At 37.3% G+C, this 24,676-nt stretch overlaps 1 protein-coding gene across 3 annotated transcripts in view; it reads left to right on the top strand.

Annotated features, from left to right (window-relative positions):
- Nucleotides 1-24,676, top strand: part of DENND1B (DENN domain containing 1B) — a 153,705-nt gene that overhangs the window by 65,363 nt on the left and 63,666 nt on the right. For 2 of the 3 annotated variants that reach the window (XM_082287103.1, XM_082287105.1), the window contains 5 exons: nucleotides 8,316-8,385; nucleotides 10,190-10,270; nucleotides 12,839-12,898; nucleotides 14,705-14,758; nucleotides 17,870-17,980. In XM_082287103.1, coding sequence (XP_082143229.1) covers nucleotides 8,316-8,385; nucleotides 10,190-10,270; nucleotides 12,839-12,898; nucleotides 14,705-14,758; nucleotides 17,870-17,980 — 376 coding nt within the window. The remainder of the gene's footprint in view (nucleotides 1-8,315; nucleotides 8,386-10,189; nucleotides 10,271-12,838; nucleotides 12,899-14,704; nucleotides 14,759-17,869; nucleotides 17,981-24,676) is intronic. The other variant, XM_082287104.1, reaches the window with a different exon arrangement.

Here is a 24,676-nt window from a genome sequence, read left to right as displayed (position 1 = left end):
AAGCTCCATAGAGGAAATGGGAATATCCAGTTCAGCAGCACATAGGAGGATCAAAATTGAAGTAAAATTGCTTTTAAAGTGAGAATCTCCAAACACAAAAGAGGAGAAGCCAAATGCATTGGCATCAAAGGGGAAGCAGAGAATTTTGGAGAGTAGAGTAGGAAGTTTATGGAGAAAAGCAGGTGTTCAGGTATTTGGATAACATGTAGTAGTTATCAGGTAGTAATGGAGGGTGTCATTAGGATAGACCATGTGAGTTAGGGAGAAAAACCTAACATCAGCTTATAAAAGAATTATCAGTAAATGAACACTGAGGGGAAAAAAAGGACCAGCCAATATAGAGACTTGTAGAGTAGTTCTTAAAATTATTGGAAGGAGCATGTCAAGGTGCCAAACTAATGTTAAGTCACTACACTGGATGTTTTTTGGCAAGTAATTTAAAAAGAAGTATTTGCTATAAATATGGCAAAGAAAAGAAAAAAAATACCACTATATAATGAAAGTAGCAAAAGGGAAATATTTTATTCTGGAAATTAATTTGCTTTCTGTGATCTTGGAAATATGTCTTTAGTAATACTTCAGAAGGATGTAAGTCTTAGGCTTTTGGAATGTATAATACTTAACCCCTTTTCTCTATGATACCTTTTTTTTATATAACTTGTTAAAGCCCAGAGTGAGGATTAGCTCTTTTCTCTGAGTTGATCTTTTCTTCCCTCATCAGGCTAGAAACACTTTTTTTTTTGCATTGCTTGTGTGGCTGTAACAACATTTAATCAGTTACGCACACTCAAGTACATTTAAATACTGTATGGAGTGCTGCAAAACAAAGGATGTAAATTCTCAGCTGGTGTAAACTGGATATTTCTTTTAACATTTCCCCATGGACGTGCATCAGCTAAAGATTAGTCAATGGTCTGTTACTTCGTAGAAATAAGTAGGAAAATGAAAAGTAGCAAGCTGTAATTTTTCACTGAACCATATCCAAAGCATTGCCTTTATTGCTTTTATTGTGACAATTTCAAATTTACAGTGCATAGCTGAATGCATAACAGCACTAGCTTCACAGCATTGTACTTGTAGCTGGGTAGTCTGCTTATCTCCAGTGTGTGTGTATGTGTGTGTGTGTTGTGTTTGGCTCAGATGGAGGGAATGCATCACTATTTCCATCTGATATGTTCTAGTAGCCACTCTGGTTTTTGCTCTGAATCTCAAGATTCATTAGAAGTGACCAAGTGAAAGAAGACTCACTAAGCAGATTTTTTTTGACATTTTATCTGTCTCTCCCTTGCACATGCTCATTGTTTTTAAATTAACCAACCCCCCCCCCCCCCCCCCAAACAAATGAATGCTGTCTTTTATATATAAAGAGTGTGTATGCATGTTCAAACTCACTTTTGTCCATATATCAAAACAACACAAAATGATATTTGCTGTGTGTATATACACATGATGGCTGATGTATGGGCAATTCAAACTACTTGTTCATCACAGGTGTGTGCACAATAGCCATGGACTTTTATCTAAGCACACAGGTGCAGGTGTACAGAAATGCCACGTCAAACTGCCTTCTCCATGTGCACATGGATGTATCCCCTTGGACAAGAGGAATATAATAAGATTACTGACTGAGCTTGTAGAAAGACAATTAGAGATACTCAAATACAGAAAAATTAATTGAATTGTTGTAAAGAACTGAAATGTAACCAAAAATCTCTAAAGAGAAGCAGGAACAAGCCAGTCAAAGTGATTGGAAGGAAGTAACTGTAGAAATTTAGGCAGGCTGATGAGTGGGAACAGGACACAGCTTTTCCCTCGGGCATGTCTTTTGTGGACAGTAGCAAGCCATGTGTTAACTGTGCCAGGGCTTCTGAAGAGATGGAATTTCGATTGTTGAATGGGATTTTTAACTGAAAGCTGAAGTACAGGCTGCTTGTTCTCGGGTTTTACACCAGCAAGTCAAAGCTGCATGTAAGATTAAAGTCTTGTGGTTTATGGGACTTTGCTCTATAATTCATTCTCCATCTGAAACACTAATTAAAGGAAATTATCTCTGAATTTCCAGCCACATGGTCCTGCTTTAAACTGGATAGTTTGAAACAGAAAATATTCTTGTACATACAAAATTCTTCTGTAAGTTTTATGGAGTTTTTTTGTGTTTTATATACACATGTATATGAATTTTGTAAATAAAATTTTCTCTCAAATCAGAATGTATTGTTCAAATACTCTGTTTATAAAGTAAAATAAAATTTTCCCAAGGTAGCTTTCTCAGGCATTTTTGTTTGAAGAACTTAATTGTGATATTGTGTTGTCTAGAATGAATGTGCAGAGCTTGACTGCAGTTGCTGAATTCAAATTGCTAAACCGTAGTAAGATGAGAAAATAACTCTTGGATTATTCTCCAGAAATGCTGTGTGATTCCTTTACAAGTTTTATTTAGTTCTTTTCTTTATGCTGCATGGATGCTTTGTGAAGCTCTTGGTGTGACTCCTGCTGTGTCACCTCCTCCCTCTCAATAAACTGTTGAGCTAATGCAGCCCTGCAAGACAAGGGATACACAATAGGCATATTGTAAAATACCTTGTTGAGTTAATATCCTATACTGGATCTTTTCTCCTAGTTTACCTTTCCTATTTTTTGGTAATAGTTTTGCTAGTTGAGGTTTGAAGTGGCACAGTAGAAACTTCAATGTCCGCTTTTGAATAATAGGAGACTTAATTCTTCTGGGTTTTGTTTTTAAGTATCACTGCTGCTTGCAGTAGAAATAATACTTTCTGGGCTTACATGAAATTGGTTTTGAATTACCTGAATGGTTTCAGTACAAAGTGCAAATAATTTGTTAAAAATCCTGAAACTGTTGATGGACTCTGAGGTTGACCTTAGGTATGCAGAGGAACACAAAATGCATCATTAAAATGCTCAGTCTTAGATTTCATTAATTTTATGACTGTAAAATTGTCACCTACGTTTCCAAATGAAATGCTCTAATAAGGAAGACAGGTTTATGTGGTAAGGCTTTGTAGTTCTTCAGTTCAGCCACGCTTGAAGCTTTTTCACTCTTCCTTTAGGCAAATCCCTTAGAAGCAGAATGTTTCAATTTTACACATTTTGTGTCAATTTTCCAGACAGAAAAGTAGCCCCTAGACATTAGACATTTAGCTACGGAAAGGCAGTTTCCTTAGTTTTATTTGATTACTAGAAGTTAGATTCCTGCTGATAGTTCAGGACTGTTAGTGGTTACCTGACTATTTGACAGAAAACATTTCCTCTCCTTTGTTTAACCTTTGACTCATGAATGTAAAAGTTTTATCAGAGCTGTAGTAGAAGCATTGGTGAGGTGGAAGTCTACTTATGGCAGCAAGGGTTGTGTGTGACTTTGAATGAAAGTCTGAGCTCCTGCCTTGTGGCTCATTTGGATTAAGAGAAAATGCTAAGTATGTTTTTAATTAACCATGAAGTGTCTTGGTCTCTTGCTTTTGTGACAGACAGGGGCTGTACTTTTAAATAAAGACCCCTGTACTCTCAATTGGGGAATATGTATCTATTAATATTGTTTATGCTTTTATGTTTCTCTTGATTATGGAAGAAATATTTAGAGAAATTGTTGTGTATTTTTGGAGATTGTTCTATGTTTGTCTTGCATGTTTGTTTTTCAAACAGTTATTGATTGTGACTTGAGGAATGCAAGGACAGTGGCTACAATTAAAGAAAAATAAATAAGAAAGCAGTAGTGGTTTTATAGTGTAAGAACTGAAATTAATTTAAGCTTCCAAATACATTAAAATTGGACATTAAAGCCCTGATTTTCCTCTGCTTTCTCTACTGTGAAGGGGCTTCACTGATAACCTTTAGATGTTTTCTTAAGACAATTCATTATGAAATGTACTGACTGCTAATAAATAATTTTATGAATATAGGTATGGTGGTGAGGTTTTTCTGGTAATGGACTTTAATTTTGATTTTATCTGTTGTTAAAGTACATATTAGTGTGCTAGTTCTGAGTTAGGAGGAGTAATATATTACAGGTCTCCTCTGTCAAATTCAGCTACTTAAAATCTGTGTGTTTCAGACAATGTGTTTCTCTACTGACTTGAAAAAAAATAGTTACCCAACTAATAGATGCTGATGGACATTTGTGTGCTGGATGAATTTTCTGTACATAGACTAGTTCTGTGCTAGCAAAGATTAAATAATTCTGCAACATTTTTTAACAGGACAAGCTAAGAAGATTCTTTACCTGTAATACTTCTGGATTTTAGCTGTCATACACACAAATGCCAAACAAGCAAACAAGGCCAAGTGCCAGGTGCTGCCCTTGGGCCACAACAGCCCCATGCAGCATTCCAGACTGGGGCAGAGTGGCTGGAAAGCTGCCTGATGGAAAAGGACCTGGGACTGCTGGTCAAAAGCAGCTGAACAAAAGCCAGCTGTGCACAGGTGGCCAAAGAGGCCAAGGGCATCCTGGCCTGGATCAGGAATAGTGTGGCAGCAGGACCAGGGCAGGGGTTGTCCCCCTGTACTGGGCACTGGTCAGGCAGCACCTTGAACCCTGTGTTTGGCTTTGGGCCAATCACTTCAGGAAGGGCATTGAGATGCTGGAGAGTGTCCAGAGAAGGGCAATGGAGCTGGGGAAGGGTTTGGAGCACAAGTCTGATCAGGAGCAGCTGAGGGAGCTGGGGGTGTTTAGCCTGGAGAAAAGGAGGCTCGGGGGGGAGCTTACAGATCTCTACAACTACTTGAAAGGAGGGCACAGCCAGGTGGGAGTCGGGCTCTCTCCCGGGTAATAAGGTGTGGGGCAAGAGGAAATGGCCACAATTTACACCATTAGAGGTTTAGATTGGATATTAGGAAAAATTTCTTCATAGAAAGCATTGCTGAACACTGGAACAGGCTGCCCGGGGCTGTGGTGGATTCACCATCCCCGGAGGGATTTAAAAGGCCTGTAGATGTGGTGCTTTGGGATGTAGTGTAGTGGTAGATTTGGCAATGCTGAATTGATGGTTGGACTCGGTGGTCTTACAGGTCTTTTCCAACCTACAGGATTCTATGATTCTACATACAATTCTTTGTCCAATGTGATACACTGGATAAAGATGTAAAGCCTATGTCATCCAGTGTTTATCTGTGAATAAATCTGTTTACAAGAGTAGTCCAAATCAATTAATAGGATTATTAACAAACGTGCTTCCAAAATTAGCCGATGATAAAAGAGGACAAAAGTGTTGCTTGACAACCTCGAGGATTTTACAAATTGCAAAGAGCTTGTACTTGGTCTTTGAGTTGAGCATCTGAAATACCACCTGATGGTATCTTTATTATGAACAAACACAACTGTGTTTACTCCTGAAGGCAGAGATGCGTTGTATATGCACACATGCAAATGTACTCTTTATTGTTCATGAAAAAACAAGTATGATTCTTTATTATGCTGAATTAATTACAATTAGCAAATACATAAAAGAAAAATATAAAGGGAACTTTTTTGCTTCCAATAGATCTTTGTAATATTTTGTTGAAGAACATTGTAATTAAAAATACTGACAAAAGCTTTTGCAATTAGGCCATACCATTGAAGAAGTAAAGATTATGTAGAAAAGAAGCAGAGGACAGGTTCTGGCAGCCTTTGGTTTCATGCCATATAATGTAATGGAGTACTTGTTTTGATTTCCTTAATTTTTCAGGTTTAAGAGGCATGTTGAAATTATATTAACCTTGTGTCTGTGGTTATAAGGCTTAAAGCAATTATTTTTCCATTCTTTCAGCTCATAAAAGAAATTGACTTTTGTAAACTATGGTCAAGTAGGATGTTTTTCTTTGTGGTTTTGTTGCACAAAGACATGGAAGTGTATCGTCAACCTGATGTTGCTAAGGGAAGAAATTTCTATCCAAGTGCTCTGGTCAGCATGCCTTGCTGTATGAAAGAAAAATCTCCCTGGGCTTTCTGTTAGGGTTCATTATTTTCAAATAATTAATTTGACCTTTTTAAATGCTTAAAAATTGCATTTAATTTTTCTTTTCTCAGTAATAAGGGAGTTGAGATCATGCATAGAGGAAAGAAGTATAGTTAATATTTCATCGAAGTAGGAGAATTTATTTTTGTAGAATGCTGTTCATAAATGTTCATTATCAAAAATAGATGATCAGATGAGATTTTGGAGTATTCTACAGCAAAATATGCTGGGGTCGTGTATACTGTTAACACAGATGTGATAGCAAGGGACTGGAAAGCGTTTAGGTGGTCTAACCCATTTGTGTGTGCAGTGTTATAAAAATATTTTGCAATTTACACCTACCGTGTACCTTGCCTTTGACAAAATGCTAGGACAGTGTCCCAGTCCCTGCTGTAATTCTGGGCTGTGAAGCAGTTCCACAGCTCTGATGTTTGCAGAAACTCTGAACACTGCAGTGAGCAATTCTGTTTGCCTCTCTGTGTAACAGCAGGTTAACGTGATTTGAGAAGATAATAGAACAGGAGTCCTAGGTGAAAGAATGCTCAAAGATCAGGTGTTTTAGGTGCTGATATGGTGGGTGTTTTACAAGGGCATGGAACATTCACACCTGTAAGCACCTTACAAAGGTGCACTACAGTAAATTTTATGATTGTATCAAAAATATATTGAAATGCAAATGCAATAGTGTTACACCTTAACCACTGTCAGCAATACCAAGCATTAAAAATGTCTGTGAGCATTATGAGGTTGGTGTTGTTTTGATTAATAGCCAGCACAATGTATGGTAAAGTGTGATAAAGACATTAATATGGTGGCTTTAAGGAAATCATTAAATCATTGCCTCTGTCTCTTCAGCTTGGCAAGAGTAAATTCATGATGAATTTCTGTGGGAGGTTTTTTGGTTTTGGTTTTGTTTTTATAGGAGCCAGTAGTTAAGCATTTATAAAGACAGCAAAGATTGCTAGAAAAATGCATTAACCATAACTGTGTTTGGATTTCTGCTTTTTCTTTACCCTAAGAATCAGGATCTGTTTCTAAAACCTTGCCAGCTACATACTGAGAACAGAGGTGTTACAAAGAAAACATAACCCTTCACTGGACTCCCTGCACAAAGCAGTACTTAGCTTCTCTACCAGTCAGGGTTTCCCCTGCAGCTTTCCTTTCCCTATCAGGGAAAATATTTCGGTTCTGCATACTGGGTTTTTTCAGTTGTAGTTAGCATATTTCCTGAAATATATAAATTTGCAATTTAAGGTCTGTCTGCAGTGTGCACTAAAGCCTTTAAGAAGAATGTCTGTGGATTTACACTGCACTGAAGAATGAAGTCTGTAGTAGTGTTACATATGGGTATGAAATGTTCTAAAAACCTTTCAGGCTCTATTTCCTTTCCAGCTCCCCCTTCTAATTTCAAACAACTAATATTAGCTATACTATTACCAATTCAGTAACATTCTTTGTGATAAAATTCTAACAGACATGAGAAGGTGTGCTATTTGTAAATAAGGCATGATTTATATTGTTACTATTTATCAGACTTAATAGCTTAAACAGTGATGGTGGAAAGTTCTGTAGCATGTGGTCGCTGATGATGTCACTGTTAAAGATAACTTCAATCAACAGATGGCAAAAATGCAACTGATACCACTGTGTTTGAGGGTTTTTTCTCATACTCTTCAGTTATGTCTGATTTATCTTGGATTCTGTTTAACTGAGTGAGAGTATTGCACTCATGGGCTGCAGACTTGTGTTAAAATCTCTTAAGTATTGATTTATCAGTGTGTTTGTGTTTACAATATTGGGGAATGTTTTTAGTTTTGGAAGTTAATTTAATCTATAAAAATGACTTTATAGGGAGACCAAAATTCTTACACATAATGTAACATCTGTACTACTGCACAGCATTGCACCACTTGTCAGATAGGTGGTACCTGCTCTGCCCAGACAAAGTTGGTTTTTGTTCTCCAGGCAAGCAGCAGGTCTGTTCAGTCCCCTGGGTATAAGAGGATGTAGAATTTAAAAATTGCAAATAACTACTGAAATCTGTAACAATTTACAGTAGTGGGAATGACATTAGAAAATGTTTCAAATGTGGTTTTGGTGCCTTGAAAATACTAAGAAATGTAAGTACTATGAGTTAATCTGTGGTTAATGAAACTTCATGCAAGTGTCCAGCATAAAGAAACCATCTATCTGTACTGCGTATCAGTGATGTGCTATTAAATTAATGGGGAAAGGTTTTATATGCTTTTTATTTATATGTAGAGATGTTATAAAAATGTGCAAGTCAGATCAATCGTAGTATTTTATAAGCACTGGAAAAACACATTGATATTTTATTAAAACACTTTTTTCCTCCTGTTTTAGTTACCTACCATGGTTTGAGGTATACTACAAGCTCCTAAATACCCTGGCAGATTATTTAGCTAAAGAACAGGTAATTTTACATATTCTAGTTCTTTGTGTAAAATATTTTCCTTGAAATAGTACTCACCATTTGCAATACTGTAAAGGGATTCTATACTGTTTAGAACTTTAAGGTTTTAGTAGGATTTAGAAGCAAGTTATACCCCTCCTACTGAAATTCAAAGAATCTGAACATACAGCTTCCACAGTCACTTGAATCCCACATTAATCTTAAAAAGCTGCTGAAAATATACCTTTATAATGTGTCAGTCTCAGCATAAACAGGTCCTGTGTGAAGTGTGAGCAAGTGTCACCTCACTGGAGAGCTGTATGACGTATTGATTGTAAACTGTAGCTCTCTGGAACTATCTGATTATCAGCTGCAAACAGTTTTGTTCAGAACTGTATAAAAGATGATGTACTGTTTCACCCTTCATATTAACTAAAAACTACCTCTCGTAATTCTGACATCTCAAGTAACAAGACAAAATTACTTACAGCATTTGGTAAAGAATCGTGATAATTTAGTTTGCATATTCATGAGCAATTAGATGTATTCCAGGATTACACAGCAAAGGAGCTACTGGCATCTGTCTTTGCTGAGAACATTAAAGCTATACCTTTCTGCTTTAACTATAGTAGTGTACTAGATTATAATTTTTTTTAAAAAGCATCACTATTTAGTCATATGCTGTAGACTGGAAAAGCTGACATTTCAAAAATATATGAAGTATAGAATAAGCAATAATTACGCATTATAGTAAATGGACTGTGGAGAATGATGAGACTTTATGTACAAAGATAAATAAGAAGGTTTGGTGTTAGCTGTGTGTTTCAATAAAGTGGAATATATGTAAGTCTTACAAATGCTATAATTAGACCTTGGGTTTAGTCCCTATTTCACTGTAATAGAAAAAATTGTTACTAAGGTTGTGTTTGAGGGAAAGGGATAGGGATTGTCTTGATCAGTGGTGCTGGCATTGCACTTATTACTTCAAGCAATTTAGGTAGCAGGGTTTGTTGTTTTATGTACTGAGAGCTGTTTTGGTGGGTTGGAAAGTTTTAGCAGTGCATGGAGGCAGTTTGTTACACTGCCTGGTGCCATACCTGTTGCTGAGGAGGCTGTGGGAGGACATTGCTCCCTCCTGGCCCAGGTACTGTTCATCTGACCAAGGGCTAGACCCAAAAGTCTTGTTCACTGATATGGGGTCCAGTAGCAGCATCATCATCTTACAGGGAGAGGCAGAAGCTTGCTGTAAACTCAAAGCAATGTGTTTAAAAGTTGGCCTTGGCTTGCAGCTGATGCTTTTGGTTTTACTTTGGCAACATAAAGAATTTAATCTCCACGAACAAAACACCTAAATGGAACGAAAACCCCAAACCAGAAAACCCTCCAAGCACTTCTCTTTCCCAAGTAAATGTCCCTTCTAGAGACCAAAGTGAAGGATCCTAGTTAAACCAGGTAGCTGCAAGTACATTTTAGTAAACCTTATTAACTGTTTTATGTGTTTTGATGAGGCATATTTAATAAAATTTTGAATAAACCTATATCATGGCTAACAGTTTTAGGAAGATGATGTCCAGGATGTGCAGACCAGCTACACATGGTATCCCAGTTTTCAGTTGCAAATGGCTTAACTTGCAGATATGATCATTTTATGAGATACAAAGCTGGCCTGAATTTTATACTTAATATTTAAATACTTCACTATGAATTGCAATTGTTTTGGTCATTGAATATTTATATCTCTTTGTCAATATATAGTTTGATGTGTAGTAAATAGTAATTAGTTTTTATATGATAATTAACTACCTTTAAAATATATTCCCTGCAGGAAAATGACTCAAATGATTTGTTAAAATCATTGTATAGCCATCCTGTGCCAAAGGCGAATGCTTTAGTCAGTTTAAGTGTGGTAAGTATTTTTTTCTTTTTTATTACTACCGACTATGAAATAGTAGGTAAAGTTGAAAGAAGAAGAAACCTCAACCGTTTGAAAGAGTAAATTTATGTTGCTTCCCATCATTAACTGGCTTGGACAACCTTTTTTTATTTTTTTTTCCCTCTGTGCAGGGTAGAGTTTGTCTTGTGTTGTTTTCTAAAAGTCATAGTCATAAAGAAGCAGAATTTTGAATTTTGCTCTGTGGATGAGAAACTAAACTGCAGTAGGATCTGACAGTGCTAGAACTACTTTTTTGTGCCTCCAGCTGTTTCATGTAGACAATTTTGGTTTCTCCTGCTGTGCATCAGGAGACACTAACTCAGTTTTATTGCCTCTTATGTCTGAGTAGGTACAGTTTCAGGATTGGTCAAAAGTCTGTGAAAGCTGGCTGCTTTCCCATCTTCCTTCTCCTTTTCCCTAGTTTTGCTTAATCATACAAAAATTCTGTAGGAAGAGCAGAAGTACACTGTTATGTGAAACTTTCGGCACATCTCGATGAAAGAATGTGTCCGGGCCTCCTTTGCTTCTGTGCTCTGACTTTTTGTGATGTGCCATGGGCTGTGGGGGAAGATGGTGTTGCTGCAGAAACATCTAAAAGGGGATATGTCATTGTTACAGTTCCTGAAATTTTAACCAGAATTAGCTTATGGGTGCATGTTTAAACACATCTGTAGAGCCTGTGTGAAATATAAAGCCAGCACAGAACCTCTGCTGTCTCGGAGACATTATGCATGTTCAGAGCATCTGTACAGTTACTGTGCTTGCCAGAAACAGTGTGCAAATACCTGGGGCTTGGTTGAACCATCACAGTTTGCAGGACACAGAAAGAAGTGATTTTGTGAAGTCTTTGCTTACACATGTACTGAAATATTGTTAGATTATTTGTCTTGACTTTGTGTGATTTCTTGTGACTTCTGGCTCATGTATTTTGGAAATGAGCCCTGTACTTCAGTTAAAGTGAGCACAGATTCTAGAAAAGCTTCTGGCACTATTATGAAGGCATAGAAAAATGGAGTCTACCACTTCTGTTGCAGCAGTTACTGATCCTTGCTGCTTAACTTAATGATTATTTTATTTTATTTTAATTTTTAATATTACAAATTCCTTGTTTTTCACTAGGCTATAGAGAGCTAATATTTTCTCCCCTTGTACAGTGCTAATTGACTGTATTTGAAAGTCCTTCCAGTCTTGTTTGTTGTTTTTCACCAGAACAATGAACTGGTTTTGAGGCTGCAGTTGGAATTGTTTCTGTTGATAAGTTTTTTCTTTCTGTTGTCAGTGTAATGTTTCAGTTCCTAATGCCTTTGACAAAAATACTTCTGTATATCAAATAATATTTTGCTATCATTAATTGCAGTATTACAACCAATTATAATTTGGCAACTCTAAAATGCTTTATAAAATGTCCATCAAAGCTTCTGTGGCTCAGAGGGACATAGAGCACTTTTAAATATATTTTCCTTTGTATTTCTCACAAAGTTCATCTTTCTAGAACTTGCCAACCTCAAAATGAATGTTGTGGGGAATGTGGAGATGGCTGTTTTGGTGAATACAGCTGGCTACACTGGAACGACAGATTGCTTGCTCTTAAGTCAATAGTTGGTTTTATTTCAGTGTTGTCTGACTTTGGAATTGTTTTTTTTCCTCAATTATGTCTTGTTCCCAGTTATATCAAAGAGTTTTGTAATCTTTCTAGCTGAACAATGGTTATCTAAATGCAAACCTCTTGCCAAATGCTTGGCTGCAGGGACAGTCGAGCAAATATTGTGGGTTCAGATGGGGCAGAGGAGGGAGGAATGGGTCAGCTGGAATCCCAATGCTTGTTGGGTCTACAGGCATCTCTGTTTTTGTAATGCTGCAGGGAGCAGGGAAATATTTATTGCCACTTTCAGTTCTAGTCTTATGTATTGATATTTCTTTCTTGGCCCTCATAAATAAATAAGTGACCATCAGGAGTAATAGCCTTAAGAATAATTGTGGAAATGACATCATGAGGTGGCTTTTCCTTGTGCCAGGATCAGTCTGGTTCAGATTTCATTCACTCAGATGTGCTGCAGGGTAAAGGCTCATGGGTGCTGCAGCAGGGTTTGGGTGGTAGCCCACAGTGGTCCTTAGGACTGTGTGTGCATAACCATGCATAAATTACATCCAATATCTGGATACATGGTGTTTCCTAGCAATCCTTGGTCAGGAGACACCAAAATACCTTTGTCCAGTTAGGGACCAAGTTCTACTCTCACCTGTTGGTCCCAGTAACAAATATTCTGCAGCTGAAATTTATGAGGTGGTTATTTGTTCTGTGAAACATGAGCTTAAAAATAATTTGGGTCACTTTCCTTTTTAAAAAAGTTTTAAAAATTTTGTTGTTGTTGGAAAAGCCAGCTAAGTCTGAGTTCAAATGGGGGAGGAATAAAAGGAATAAAACTTACTTTCAGCCAATATTTTAAACATGGAATATTACAAGCAGTACAGCCAGCTTTGGCCTTTTTTGTTGGAAAACTCAAAAGTCAACTGTTCAATCTTTCTCTCATCTTGCATAAGAACCAAGAGATGATTTTTGCAAGTGAGCAAGTTTTGAAAAAACAGCCTTGTCTTGTATCGGTGAGTTTTAAAGGCACTGACTATCTAAAGCCTATCGTAATTAAAGAAATAATCACTTGCTATGGGATATTTCTGTTGATTTGAGGCTTATTTATACCTGTCCTTTGGGAAATTCTGCTGCTGTCTTTGGCCTAAAAGACCAGTCTAATATCAGCATACCTTTTCTGTTTAAGTCCAGCTTCAGAGCTATGTGTGTGTGCATCATAATGCTTTTGTAAAACCTGCTATGAAAATCAAACCCTTGAACTGATGAGCAAAACTTGCATTTTCCAGTGTCCTTTTTTAGAGAAAACTTCATAGAGGACAGCAGCTATTGATTTAGTATCTCTTCCAAGGTCATACATCTTCCTAAGCGAGTTCACAAAGTTGTGCAAGGACTCCATACCACAGTGTTTCTGCTGCTTTATGGCTCTTAATGACTGCAGTGATGGCTTTTGCTTCTCATAGTTCTGGCTTCCTTTTCTGTTTAATTAGTGAAATATTATTACTTTGTTAATTAGAAATTATTACTTCTTCAAGTTAATAACTTCATTACTCAGAAATCTTTTGATAAATATTCTGTGACCTTATTATGTATAGGGAATAATTTTCTGTTTTCAATATACTTCTGAAGAATGCAGGCATTCTGTCTGAGTCTAATCTGAATATTTTCCTCTTCTTGACCGGAGGAAAAAATCTCTTTTTTTCCTGTGTTGATGTGAAACAATACCTGTGATATTTATTGTGCAAGTGGTATGATGTTTATGGGATGCCTTTTTTAAGCCAATTTTTTCCTTAAATTTTAACTATTGCCAAATGACCTAATTTGTGGGGAAAATTTTCTATTAAATGTATCAAGCTGGTTTAATAAGTCTCCTACACAGACTTAATACTATTAATTTTTTTTTCTTGAAGGCAAGACACATGTAAGTCTTATAGACTTTGGTTTGATATATCTTTTTCAAATTTGACTTGAAAACAAGCTATGTCTTTGTGTTGCTAATTATAATTGTAAAAATATACTGTAAGAACAAAAGAAGTCTGGAAAAATGTAAAAATTCTGTTAAAAACAAATGCTAAAACCCCAATAATTATCTTATTTACTTAGTATTCACTGAGGTTCTTTCTCCTTCAAGATTTAGACTAACATGCAAAAATGCCTTAAAATTTCTGAGCTATATCCATGTCTGATAACTAATAAGAGCATTGGATTAATGAGGGTAATTTAAATTATATCTGGTTTTAGTTTAATCCATTTTATATTTACATCCTAGATGGCCTCAAACTAAGATGCATAAAATTGTTAATGTATTTCATAAATGATTGCAGAATCTCAGGCTTCAGATCTTGCATTACTGTTAGCACATTTTTGATACAAAGATGTTTGGAAAGAAAGGAGAATTGTATATCAAGTAATAATATTTCTGTTCTAATTATCTTTCTCATGTGAATGGTTTTTCTTTTCCATTCTAAATTTACATTTTGTCCTTTAACTTTTTTTTGTTGCAATTTTTAATTCAGTGCTTAATTTAATCAATGCTATTCTCAGGCTCGTGACAACATTTAAAGCTGGCTTAATTTCAGTGTTATTTCAAAACTGAAGCCCAGTATTTTGTTTCCTCGGTTTTGTGCTATGCAGAACCAGAGCTTGTCATTTCACGTTGTGATCTGCTTAATTCTTTGTCTAGCAGCAGCAAGAATGCTATTAGAGAAATGGCTATTTGCTTAAACACAGATGGGGTTGGAAATCCTAAATGCTGGGTTCTTAAGAAAAGAATTCTTTTTCCTGTGTGCATAAATTATCAATTATTTTTTCCCATCGATTAGCACTCGTATTTCATTACTCCTGATATAACTGGATTGCCAACTATCCCTGAAAGTGTAAGTATTCCATTTCTTATTTAACCTCATTTTGGGCTAGGCTGAACTTTTGCTTTTATCAAGAGGAGATTTTTTTTTTCCAAGACAGTTTTTAGAAATGATTGATGTCTATTATTGCAACCTTTAGCTGGTAGTTACTGTTGCATTCATTAACCCCTTTTAAAGCATTAACAGGACATTTCTGACCACTGCTATATCCACCCTTTGCTCGTAGTTACTTGGCTTCTTTGCATTTACTAGGATTACTTACATAAAATATATTCCACTTCTGCACCTCGTGTTTTATTTGAATACTTGCCCTTTAGACAGTGCATTGCTAAGCTGCAAGTTCAGCCTTCAAGACACACATTTTTTGTGCAAGAAGGTGTTGTTTCCGACTTTTTGAAAACATGCTGTACCTGCTTACCCTTGGATGCTAACCAAGCACCAGGAACAGAGGTTTGGGCTTTTTTTTTGGTTGTTGTTTTTATTTACTTTATGAAGACTTGCATTCTGTAAGTGCTAAGTCCTGAATGGTGCTGTGGGTAAAGCACAAATGGGAAATCTTGGATCACGTTCTCTATGATGTGTTTAGCTAGATAGCATCTCATGAAAGAGCTTTGAAGGGTCCTTTTTCCCCCCTCCAGCCTCCAAATCTGGAATGGTATATGGCTGTATGAATGTGTTTTTACACTTTCAAACAGTGACTTCCTTCTGAAAGTTAAGCTGTTGGGGTTCCCAAAATCATGCAGTGCCCCAGAGCTCATGCCTGGTGGATGATGGTGTTGGGGCAGCAGGGAGCTGCTCCCAGCTCCCCTCGGCGTCCCGTGATGCAGGGTGGGATGGGCCAGGGAAGGGCATAGAGAAACACCGGTGGAGAGGAGCAGGAGGGTGCTGGTAGCAGAGAGGAGGCCTGAGGGTACATCTGTGCTGGTGAGAAGGAGTCTAAGATGGTGGCATGGACCATGTTGCAACCTAAGAGACCAGGGAAAGTTGCTGGATGGAGGAATAAAAGAGAGGACACTTGTTGTTAGGGCTCATTGGGCAGGACAGGGCTTAGTTTTTTAAATTTATGTCTTCATCTGTTTTACCTTATGTTTTGAATGCCTCTGTTTTTAAGGAATCTCTTAACTTACTGTTTGAGGTTCTAATAGAACATAGTTTTGGAGTCTAGAAGGTGTGTTATGGGCTCAAATTGAAGAAAATATGGGAAAGCATCTATCTGGACCTGTGGCTGATGGAGGATCTTGCAATGATGCCACTGTAGATTTATTTTTTTTGTTTGAGAAAGACAAAGTAATTTTTAGCTGCCTTCCTATAATTATTTTTTACTGCATTAATAGAAGTCTCATCCTTTCAGTGTGAATCAAAATAGTAAGGTACTAATGGAGAGCTAGAACATGCAAGGAGTGAAGAGGTGAGATAATTACAGTAAACTGGCCATAAAATGAATTTTTTTACCTTTTGTTTTAAGGTTCACGTATTTCAGGGGCAGTAGCTTTTCAAATGTAACAGAGAAATAACTGTGACTGTCTCCCAAAGACAAATTGGTCTGTACAAGATTATGAACTGTTTTTTACCACAGCTTTTTCAGCAAGGAATCAGCACACCATTATCAACTGCAGTGTTGGAGGGTGTCTAAGATAAACTGGACTCAAATTCTCATGGTGCATCAGCCTCTGACAACCCCTTAAAAGTAGCACTTGAAAGACCAGAGGGTTTTTTCCAAAACTGAGTGTTTGTAGCCTTAAAGCTCTGGTTTTTATCTCTTCCAAAAATTCTATGCAACATGGACCAAGAATAACTCTATTACTTCATGTCTTGAAATTAATAATGGGTTTATGAATTTGCATGAAGCTAGATTGGCTGTTGGATCTTTCTTTGTCTTTTCAATTTCTTTGGGGGGTTTTTTTGTGGTTTTTGTTTTTGTTTTGTTTTGTTTTGGGTTTTTTTTGTGGTTTTGTTTTGTTTTGTTTAATGTTGCAATATATCCAAAAGGGAAGTCACTCCACTCTGAAGCTTTTCCTACTCATCTTGCCCTGGCTTTTTTTTCAGGGCTGGGAGGCCTTACTGTTGTGTGTTGGCCACATCCAGAATAGAATAGAATAGAATGTTAGTGTACAATTCCACTGTTGATGTCTGTCCTTCTGCTAGGGCCTGTCCTTGATAGACCTCCTACATGAACATTCAGTGACATTGTTGTCCCTGAGAACAGATGAACAGGAGTTCTGGTTGCAGATATGAGAATGAATATGTGAAATTAAATATTTTGCATATTGGGGGCTGTATTAGTATATTTTCATACATGTTCTCCACTGTTTACAAAAATTTGCTGTTTTCCAGGCGTTTTTGCTGCTAGCTATTTTAGCTTATTCAGAACCTGTGTCTCTCTGGCACTGTGCCCTGCAGGAATAACTGTTACATTCAGCTGGAACACAGAGATCCCCCCACCCTTTTCTCTTTTGCCCCCACTTTTCTGATGTCTGAACTATTAATGGGAGGTGCTGGTGGCTTTGCCTCTGATTAAACCCCACAGCAGGATTCTTACAGGGGTGAAAAGGGTGGCTGCAGGAAGAACCCAGTACTTTCCACCAGTTCTGCTGGACGTTTGATATCATGGCACATACAGCTCAAGCAAAAGCTTGATGTTGTTCAACAAGCTGTTTTGCTGTACTTGAAATGGAATAAAATGTGTTGACTTTGGGAGATCCTGGCTAAGTAGCAGTTTTATTACTGTAGCTGTGACAGACCAGTTATCACAGTGGTGGAAGATCCCTTCCTGAGTTGGAAGTAATGGTCACCTTAAAAGCATATGGGGATATTGGTATAATAACCAATCTCATAATCTTTCCAATTTGAGAAAACAAAAGGGCAAATCTAAGTCACAAGCATAATGAAATGAGTGAAATATTAATAGCTTACACCACAGTTAACTTTTCATTTGCTTTAAAACCCAATTAATTATTTTTAAAGTGCACAAGTTTTGGTGGAAAGGGATTTCATTAATAGTTTGGGGTTTGTTTTTTTTCCCCACCTACTAATTTGACAAAAATGTTCACAAGTAATGTATATCAAATGTTCCACTTAGCTACTACTGTTGCTATATTATTAACTTCTTTTTTATTTAAACAGAGAAACCTCACTGAATATTTTGTTGCTGTGGATGTGAACAACATGCTGCAACTTTATGCCAGTATGTTGCATGAGAGACGAATCATTATTACCTCCAGCAAACTAAGCACTGTAAGTACTTCACACATCTCCTTTTAAGTAGGATATATTGAACATTTCACAAAATGACCTGCAGACCTTTGTGGTTTTAGATATGTTCCATGTGTACTTAAAAGACAATATCTACATACTCTTCTAATATATGGTTTTAGTCTGGCTCTTGAAGTACAAAAGTCTGATTTATGTAAGACCTACTCAGATACATTAAGTCAGGTTAATTATTTTTCTTATCGGGAGATGAGAGTTCTTTAACTCTCCCAAGTTCATTTTTGTGCCTTCTAACCTAAAAAGAATTCTTAAGGGCTATTATAAGATCTTTATTATTCACTTGTGGCTTATTCCATTGGAGCTACTTGAAAGAAATCAAGGGTGCCTAATAATAGCTGCTATCCTAACCTGGTAATAGGTAGATTCATCTTTGTTAGAGTGGTTTGGGAGTGCACACTGTAATATCTCTGATTTGGAGCAGCTCTTCAGACTGTCAATAACGTACAACTCAAAATAGCGGTTTTTTAATTAAAGGTTTTAAGCTGCTGCTCACATTAAAATTTTTTTCCCCCCTCTTATGCCTTCTTAGACTGCATTTTGCATTTTGTTTGGAAAGTATACCTAAATATTCAGATGCCATTTTATTTTACTCTTCACAGAATCTTACAGGTTTTTAAAATCCCCTGTATTTTGAGAACACTCCCAAGTCAGTTTTTGCATCAGTACAAGACTGTCACTTTATAACCAAGTTTTAATCATAGAGTATAATTCTTACACAGAATCTTTAGCTTATTAAGCACTGTTACCTTAATTTTTTTGAAGAATGATGCGTAAAACATTTTGCTTGATATGCTGTCTGTGGTGGAAAATCAATTCTGTGTTTCTGAACACTGGTAATTGCACTACCAAAGAAATGAACACATGGGTACAAGGTTGGATATAGTACTAAAAATTACTATTTTCAAAGACTTGCAAGTGCTGTAAGGAGTGAGAATTCTCTGATTATAAATAGTGGATAAAACTCCTTTCAATTTTTTTGAGTCCAAAGTAAATTGAAGCTAGAGAAGATTCAGAATTGCCATAGAGGGCTGACAGGTTTTACAACTGCAGGTTGTAGTAGTGATTATATAATTTCCTTATTATTTTTTAAACACCACGGTGTTGGGTCCCTGGATCTGTGACCAGCACTGCAGTTAGGGCAGTGCACAGAGGCAGCACTTGCCCTGTGCTCTGCAGGGTGTGGAGCTAAGTCAGTCCTGGGAACTGCAGTGAAGCAAACACGGGGTCATACAAGCAGAGGCCATGTGAACAACGGAAAGCCAGCACAATAAATACTAAATGAATTTAAACAATCTTCACATTACTAGTTTCTGATATATTTTTAACAACCAAAGATTTTACTTTTTCCTAGGAATTTTCTGTATTTTATTAGAGGGGTTTTTTTCCCCTCTCCATGCTCCCTCTTCCCTTCCTGAAATGGCTAGGGCAAGAATTGTGCTTTACAACACAGTAGTAAGACCTGAATGGGCAAATAGATTTTGAAGGGAAAGCTCTTTCAAAGAATCTGTTTTAGCAGAAGCTCACATGATGTAGCAAAACTGGGGAATCAGAATTTTTTTTCACTTTGCCAGTCTGAAACACTGCTTGCTATATTTAAGGGGGGAAAAAAAAAGGGGGGGGGGGGAAGAAATACACCATTTAAAAAACTCAGCTCCAATGATGCCCCAGTCAACCTTGTTTTACTGCTTCAGTAGAGAGGAGATAGGAATCATGATGGCAGCTCTGAGCCCATGGAAGATTCATTCTGCAGGTGAGCACGTGTCTGTCTGCTTGACACAATTTAGAATTGTACTCTCAGCCTACATTTGGATCTGTTTAAGACTTGTTTTTGTTAGGCTGAACATCCCAGCTGGTGTCTATTGCTATGATGTGACAAGCCATGAGGAAGCACCAGAATTAGACTGTGCTGATCTAGACTACCTTATTTACATGATCAAATTCCTTTTTGGAAGTCATTACAGAACAACAGATAGAATATTTTGGTTGTGAGAAATTTCCACTTTGTTTACAGTTCAGCTGTTTATTCCTAACCTTTTAATGAATTAATAGCCATCTTGCCTATGTCTTCACTTGAAAATAATTCATGTCACTTTCCAGATGTTTGTAGTGGTGTTTGGACATCCTGGAGTGTCCCCAAGCTGTGAATGTAAATAGTGGCTTGCAGGTCAAATCCAAAATGAGACAGCACACCAGCTTCACTTTCTTTCTAGTTGGTTTTTCAGTCTCCTAGCATTACTTAAGTCATGGCTATACAAAATTACTGCCACATGATGTTGGATCCACTTTTTATACAGGATTGGTTAATTTTCATTTGCAGTAGTGAGTTCTGATAAAACAGAAAAGTAGACTTAGCTTATTAAAAGCTTCAGTTCACAGAAGTGCTGCCTGCTCATCTCTTTCAGGAACAGAACAGGAGTGATGCATGGCTTGCTTCTTTACAGAGCAATATAGTTAAAAAAAGTTAATGAAACACTTTCCAGTATTGCCTATAAGAATTTAATTGAATTGCCAGGAATGATTAAATGTGTTTTTGGCATAAGATATTTCTTCTTTAAAATGGGGATTGCTTGATGTAATACAGCAAGCAAATGGAGTCTGTTTGGACGTTAGCCTTTGCAGGCTTTGTGCTGTTTTACTGTTGCATCCAAAGTGCAGCAGACTGGTACTTTCTGTTGCAAAGGTGGTGTTTTAATATTCCTAAATTACAGCTTGATACTTGAAAAGATTAATTGTTCAAAAATAGTGCAATCAAGCACAACTTTCTGTTAAGGGAGTTGTGCCTTATCTTTTGGGTTTACTGAATATGAAGTGTTTATGTCAGTTCATGAAGACTGGGATGTGATGTCACCTTCAAGTTATCAGCTCTGTTTTGGTTCACTATCTCAGGGCAGTGACTGATAACAAAAGGCATAATTCAAGGCCTTGTTCGCTTTCTCCTCGCCCTTCTTGTGGGGGCCAGGAATGGAAGGCTGCCCTTACTTATGTTCAGGAATTCTTTGTCTACCATTTCTGCCCTATTAATTTCATACTGTCACTATAATCAAGTAAAGAATCAGTCCTAGTATGGAAAAAAGAAGGGGGGAAATGATGGTATATTAAAAAGGGTTTACTGTAGAGGAAAAAATAAAAGAAGGTTGCCTGTTTTAAGCTGCCCAGTAGAGTTTTTTAATTAAAAAAAAAAAAAAAACAAACCAAAACAGGAAAAAAAGAACCATCTTGAGAGTGTTCCAGTATATATTTTATTTTAGCCAAGCAGGCTTTGTTTTATGTGCATCTTCAGATTTTTACAGTTGTTATATTTTCTTTGCATCTTCCTTGAAACTGGTTTTCTGTGGGTTTATCCCCTTTAAAAACTCATTTGGTGTAGATATTTGTCTTCTAGTCCTTCCAATTACTACCAAGATATGAGTGGAAACTTCCCACCACTCCGTTCTCTTGTAGCTTCTGGGTCATTATTTGCCCGAACTGTTGGTTCTTTTATTAGCTTGACTTTCCAACCACTTTAATAATGTGATTATCACCAACCTCACAGCTTGCTTCAGGCTTAGTGTTAGAGCGAGATGGATTCAGCTAGCCTGAGGATTGTGCTCTGTAAGATCTGTTTGTAGCAAAAAAATTACCATTTCTGGCTTTTGAACAGTAAACTATGAAAGAGAAACAAAATATATGGCTTTGGATTAAGCGAAAGGATGAATGAAACAAAGGGATTGATCTATTGACAGAGGTGGCTGTTAGTTATTTCACTTTAGCAGCAAAAGGAAGACCTTTCCTAAATGTCATGCTGTACGTTCTTGCCCAGCACTGTTTTCTCCCACGTCACTGCATCTGCATGTATTCTTATTAGTTGCATGGAGCTGTATGAGTTTCAGTACAAATAACTTTTTAATTCAGTCTTTCTATAAATTATTAAAGCACTGGGGTTGGATTTTCCACGAAGGCTGAACTACAGCATTGATTTTATGCATGCTGGAGGCAGGCCCTAGATGTTTTGGCCCCAAGTGCACCTGCTGTGGTAGTCTACCAGAACATCATACCACACTCTCATGTATTCAAAGCAAAGGAATAAATCATGATTTTACAACAGTGCATCAGTTGACTTATTGCTGTTTTGTGACCGGAGGTAGGAAGGATTGCTGTTTAAAGCCATGTCATCGGTTCTCAAGTCACTCAAGCATGAAAGCTTGTCATATGCCTCTGTAATTGTACCTCTGCAGTCTCTCCCTAACTAGTCAGCTGGGGCTGTGTGTTCATCTCCAACACCCGCCTGGCCAGTGTCTGACAGGAGCTTTCTCATCAGCCTGTCAGTAATATGCTAACTAGATGGGATCGTCTGCGGCCGGCGCTGGCAGGTGGAAGGGATGCTACACTTTAAAGCAAATGTCTAAGTGTTAGCTCCACTTTGACCAGTATTTGTTTCGGGTAATACAAGCCTGATGTGTCTCAGAGCAGGTGCGTACAAGTTCTGCTTGGTGCTGGCTCTGGGTTTCTTTGGTAGCCCTACATAAACAGACATGTATGTCAATAGAAGATACAGATTTGTTTTGGTGGTGAAGGAGCGCTGAATATAAATTTACACACATACATTTGTGGAATCACTTTTACTGTTGCTTCCATGCAAAGAGAGCTTTCTACAGTTGCCCTCAGTGAGTTGGACTGAGTATTGGCTTTATTCTCTTTGCCTCATTAGTCTTGTTCAGCACTTGTCACACTATACATAGTTGCTCAGTAAAAATACTACAGATTTAAAATTTAATTCGTATCTCAAATTCATGTGACCTGGAGATGTTCAAGGGCTAAATTTAGTTCTTAAAAGTCAAGAAATGGATGGGAATTTATCATTAACTTGCGTGGCAGAATGGATATTCTGCTGATACTCGCTGTGCTCCCAGAAGCATAATTAGAATTAATTTTGGAATATAGCCTCAGTTGGGCCATTTGGTCTGGAAGTAAACGACAAGTGGCGTTAAATTTTTTTTTTTTTTTTTTTTTTTTTTTTTTTTTTTTTTTTTTTTTTTAGTTCAGGTGTAAGCAGTCTAAGATAAACTGGGCAGGGGTGTAAACTGTTGTAGGTGCAGTTAAGTTCCCATTGGGACACCTGTAGGGAGCACACTTCCAGCAATGAGGCTGTGGGATGTCAATATGGAATACAGTGGAATTAGGATATACAGCCACATCTGGAAAGCTCTCTCAGTCTTGAAGTTTAGAATAGTTTTCCCATTGCCACAGCATAATATTAGGAGAAATAATTGCTGAAAAAATTTGTGAAAAGAAATTGAAATGTGTTGTTAAAAAATCATCTTTTAATGAGAGTGGGGGGGAGAGCCAATAAATAGTTGAAAATTGCTATTACCTGCCATCTGTGTAAAACATGAAAAACTTCATTGCTGGGTTTTATAAAAAAAATTTAAAAATCCCAAACCTCAAAAATCCACACAGTAAAAGAAAAAAGGCACGTAGGCAGAAAGACAGATCTACAAATTAGTTTCAGAATTTAATTTTTTACTTACTAGCACTTGCAGGAAAAAAGAAAGTTCCAAGATTGAGTTAAACTGGGGCAAAGTTGTTTCTTTCTCCAGTTCACATGAGATTTGGCAATTCAGTAGAAACTGAGGGAAAAAAACGCTGTGCAGAGCCAGTGCAGGCACTGCTGTGGGCGTAAGCGCTCTGAGAGAAGCCTTTAGGAACTGAGTCCTTTGTGGCTGGGCTGAAGGGGAACTGAAAGGGAAAGAGTCCCTATTCTGTTGAGCAGAACTGTCTCACCCCCTCCAATAAGTACCAGTGAAGTCATTTGGTGGTCGTGTGAAGCAAAAGAAGTGGTGAAGGGTTGCTGAAGGGTACATGAGTGCAATACCAGCCCTCGTTCTGGTGTGCTGGTATGGCAAGATTTCCCCTTTTCACACTTGCTACTGCTTTATCACTCTTTTTTTCCTAAATTCACCAATGATAAGATGAGCTATAGCATCATTGGTGGTTATCTCTACTCTTGCTACAGTAAGTTGCCTGTCAGCCATTCACAAGGAAGTTTTTCCCTGCTGCTTCTTAGTGTATGGCAGAAGAACATGCCATGGAGTTCCTTTGGAGGAGGAAATGTTAATCAGAAATGATTTTCCTGGAAGCTCTCCTGTCAGAGGTGGGAAATGTTTGCAGAACCGCCTCATTTTATGGGAGGGTAGCTCTTCCTCCGTAGAGACAGATTATAAAATAAAGGAGGAAGGAAAGGATGTGTCAGGAGATGGTCAGGAAAAGGGACATGAAGGTGTGAATGCTTGTAGTGTTCTGTGTTTTTGTGATTAAGGCAGAGATAAAGAAGTTAGGGAATAAATGAATGTCAAGATGGTAATAAACAAATCAAGAACATACAGAGATGAAATGAAGAAATGTGAGGAAACTGCAATTTTTGAACAGATGATTTAAAGAAGCATAGTTAGTTTATTATAGGATAAATGAGTATCATAAGAGGCATGTTAGTTAACCTGATCTCTAACGTGTTAGGGATAAAACCTGATGATTAACTTCCAAGAGTTCCCTTTTCAACCTATAAAAAATACAAAAAACCCTTTCTGGTATGAAAATATTGAGTAACTGAATGAAGTTACATATTTTTTCTCTGCACCCACACCTACTTTGTTATATAGATACCTCTGATTTTCTGTAAAAGCG

Source organism: Coloeus monedula (assembly GCF_965178545.1).
Source record: "Coloeus monedula genome assembly, chromosome: 9".
NCBI classification, from domain to species: Eukaryota; Metazoa; Chordata; class Aves; order Passeriformes; family Corvidae; genus Coloeus; species Coloeus monedula.
The sequence above is the reverse complement of the archived record's forward strand: the minus strand, read 5'-3'. Positions and strand labels throughout refer to the sequence as shown.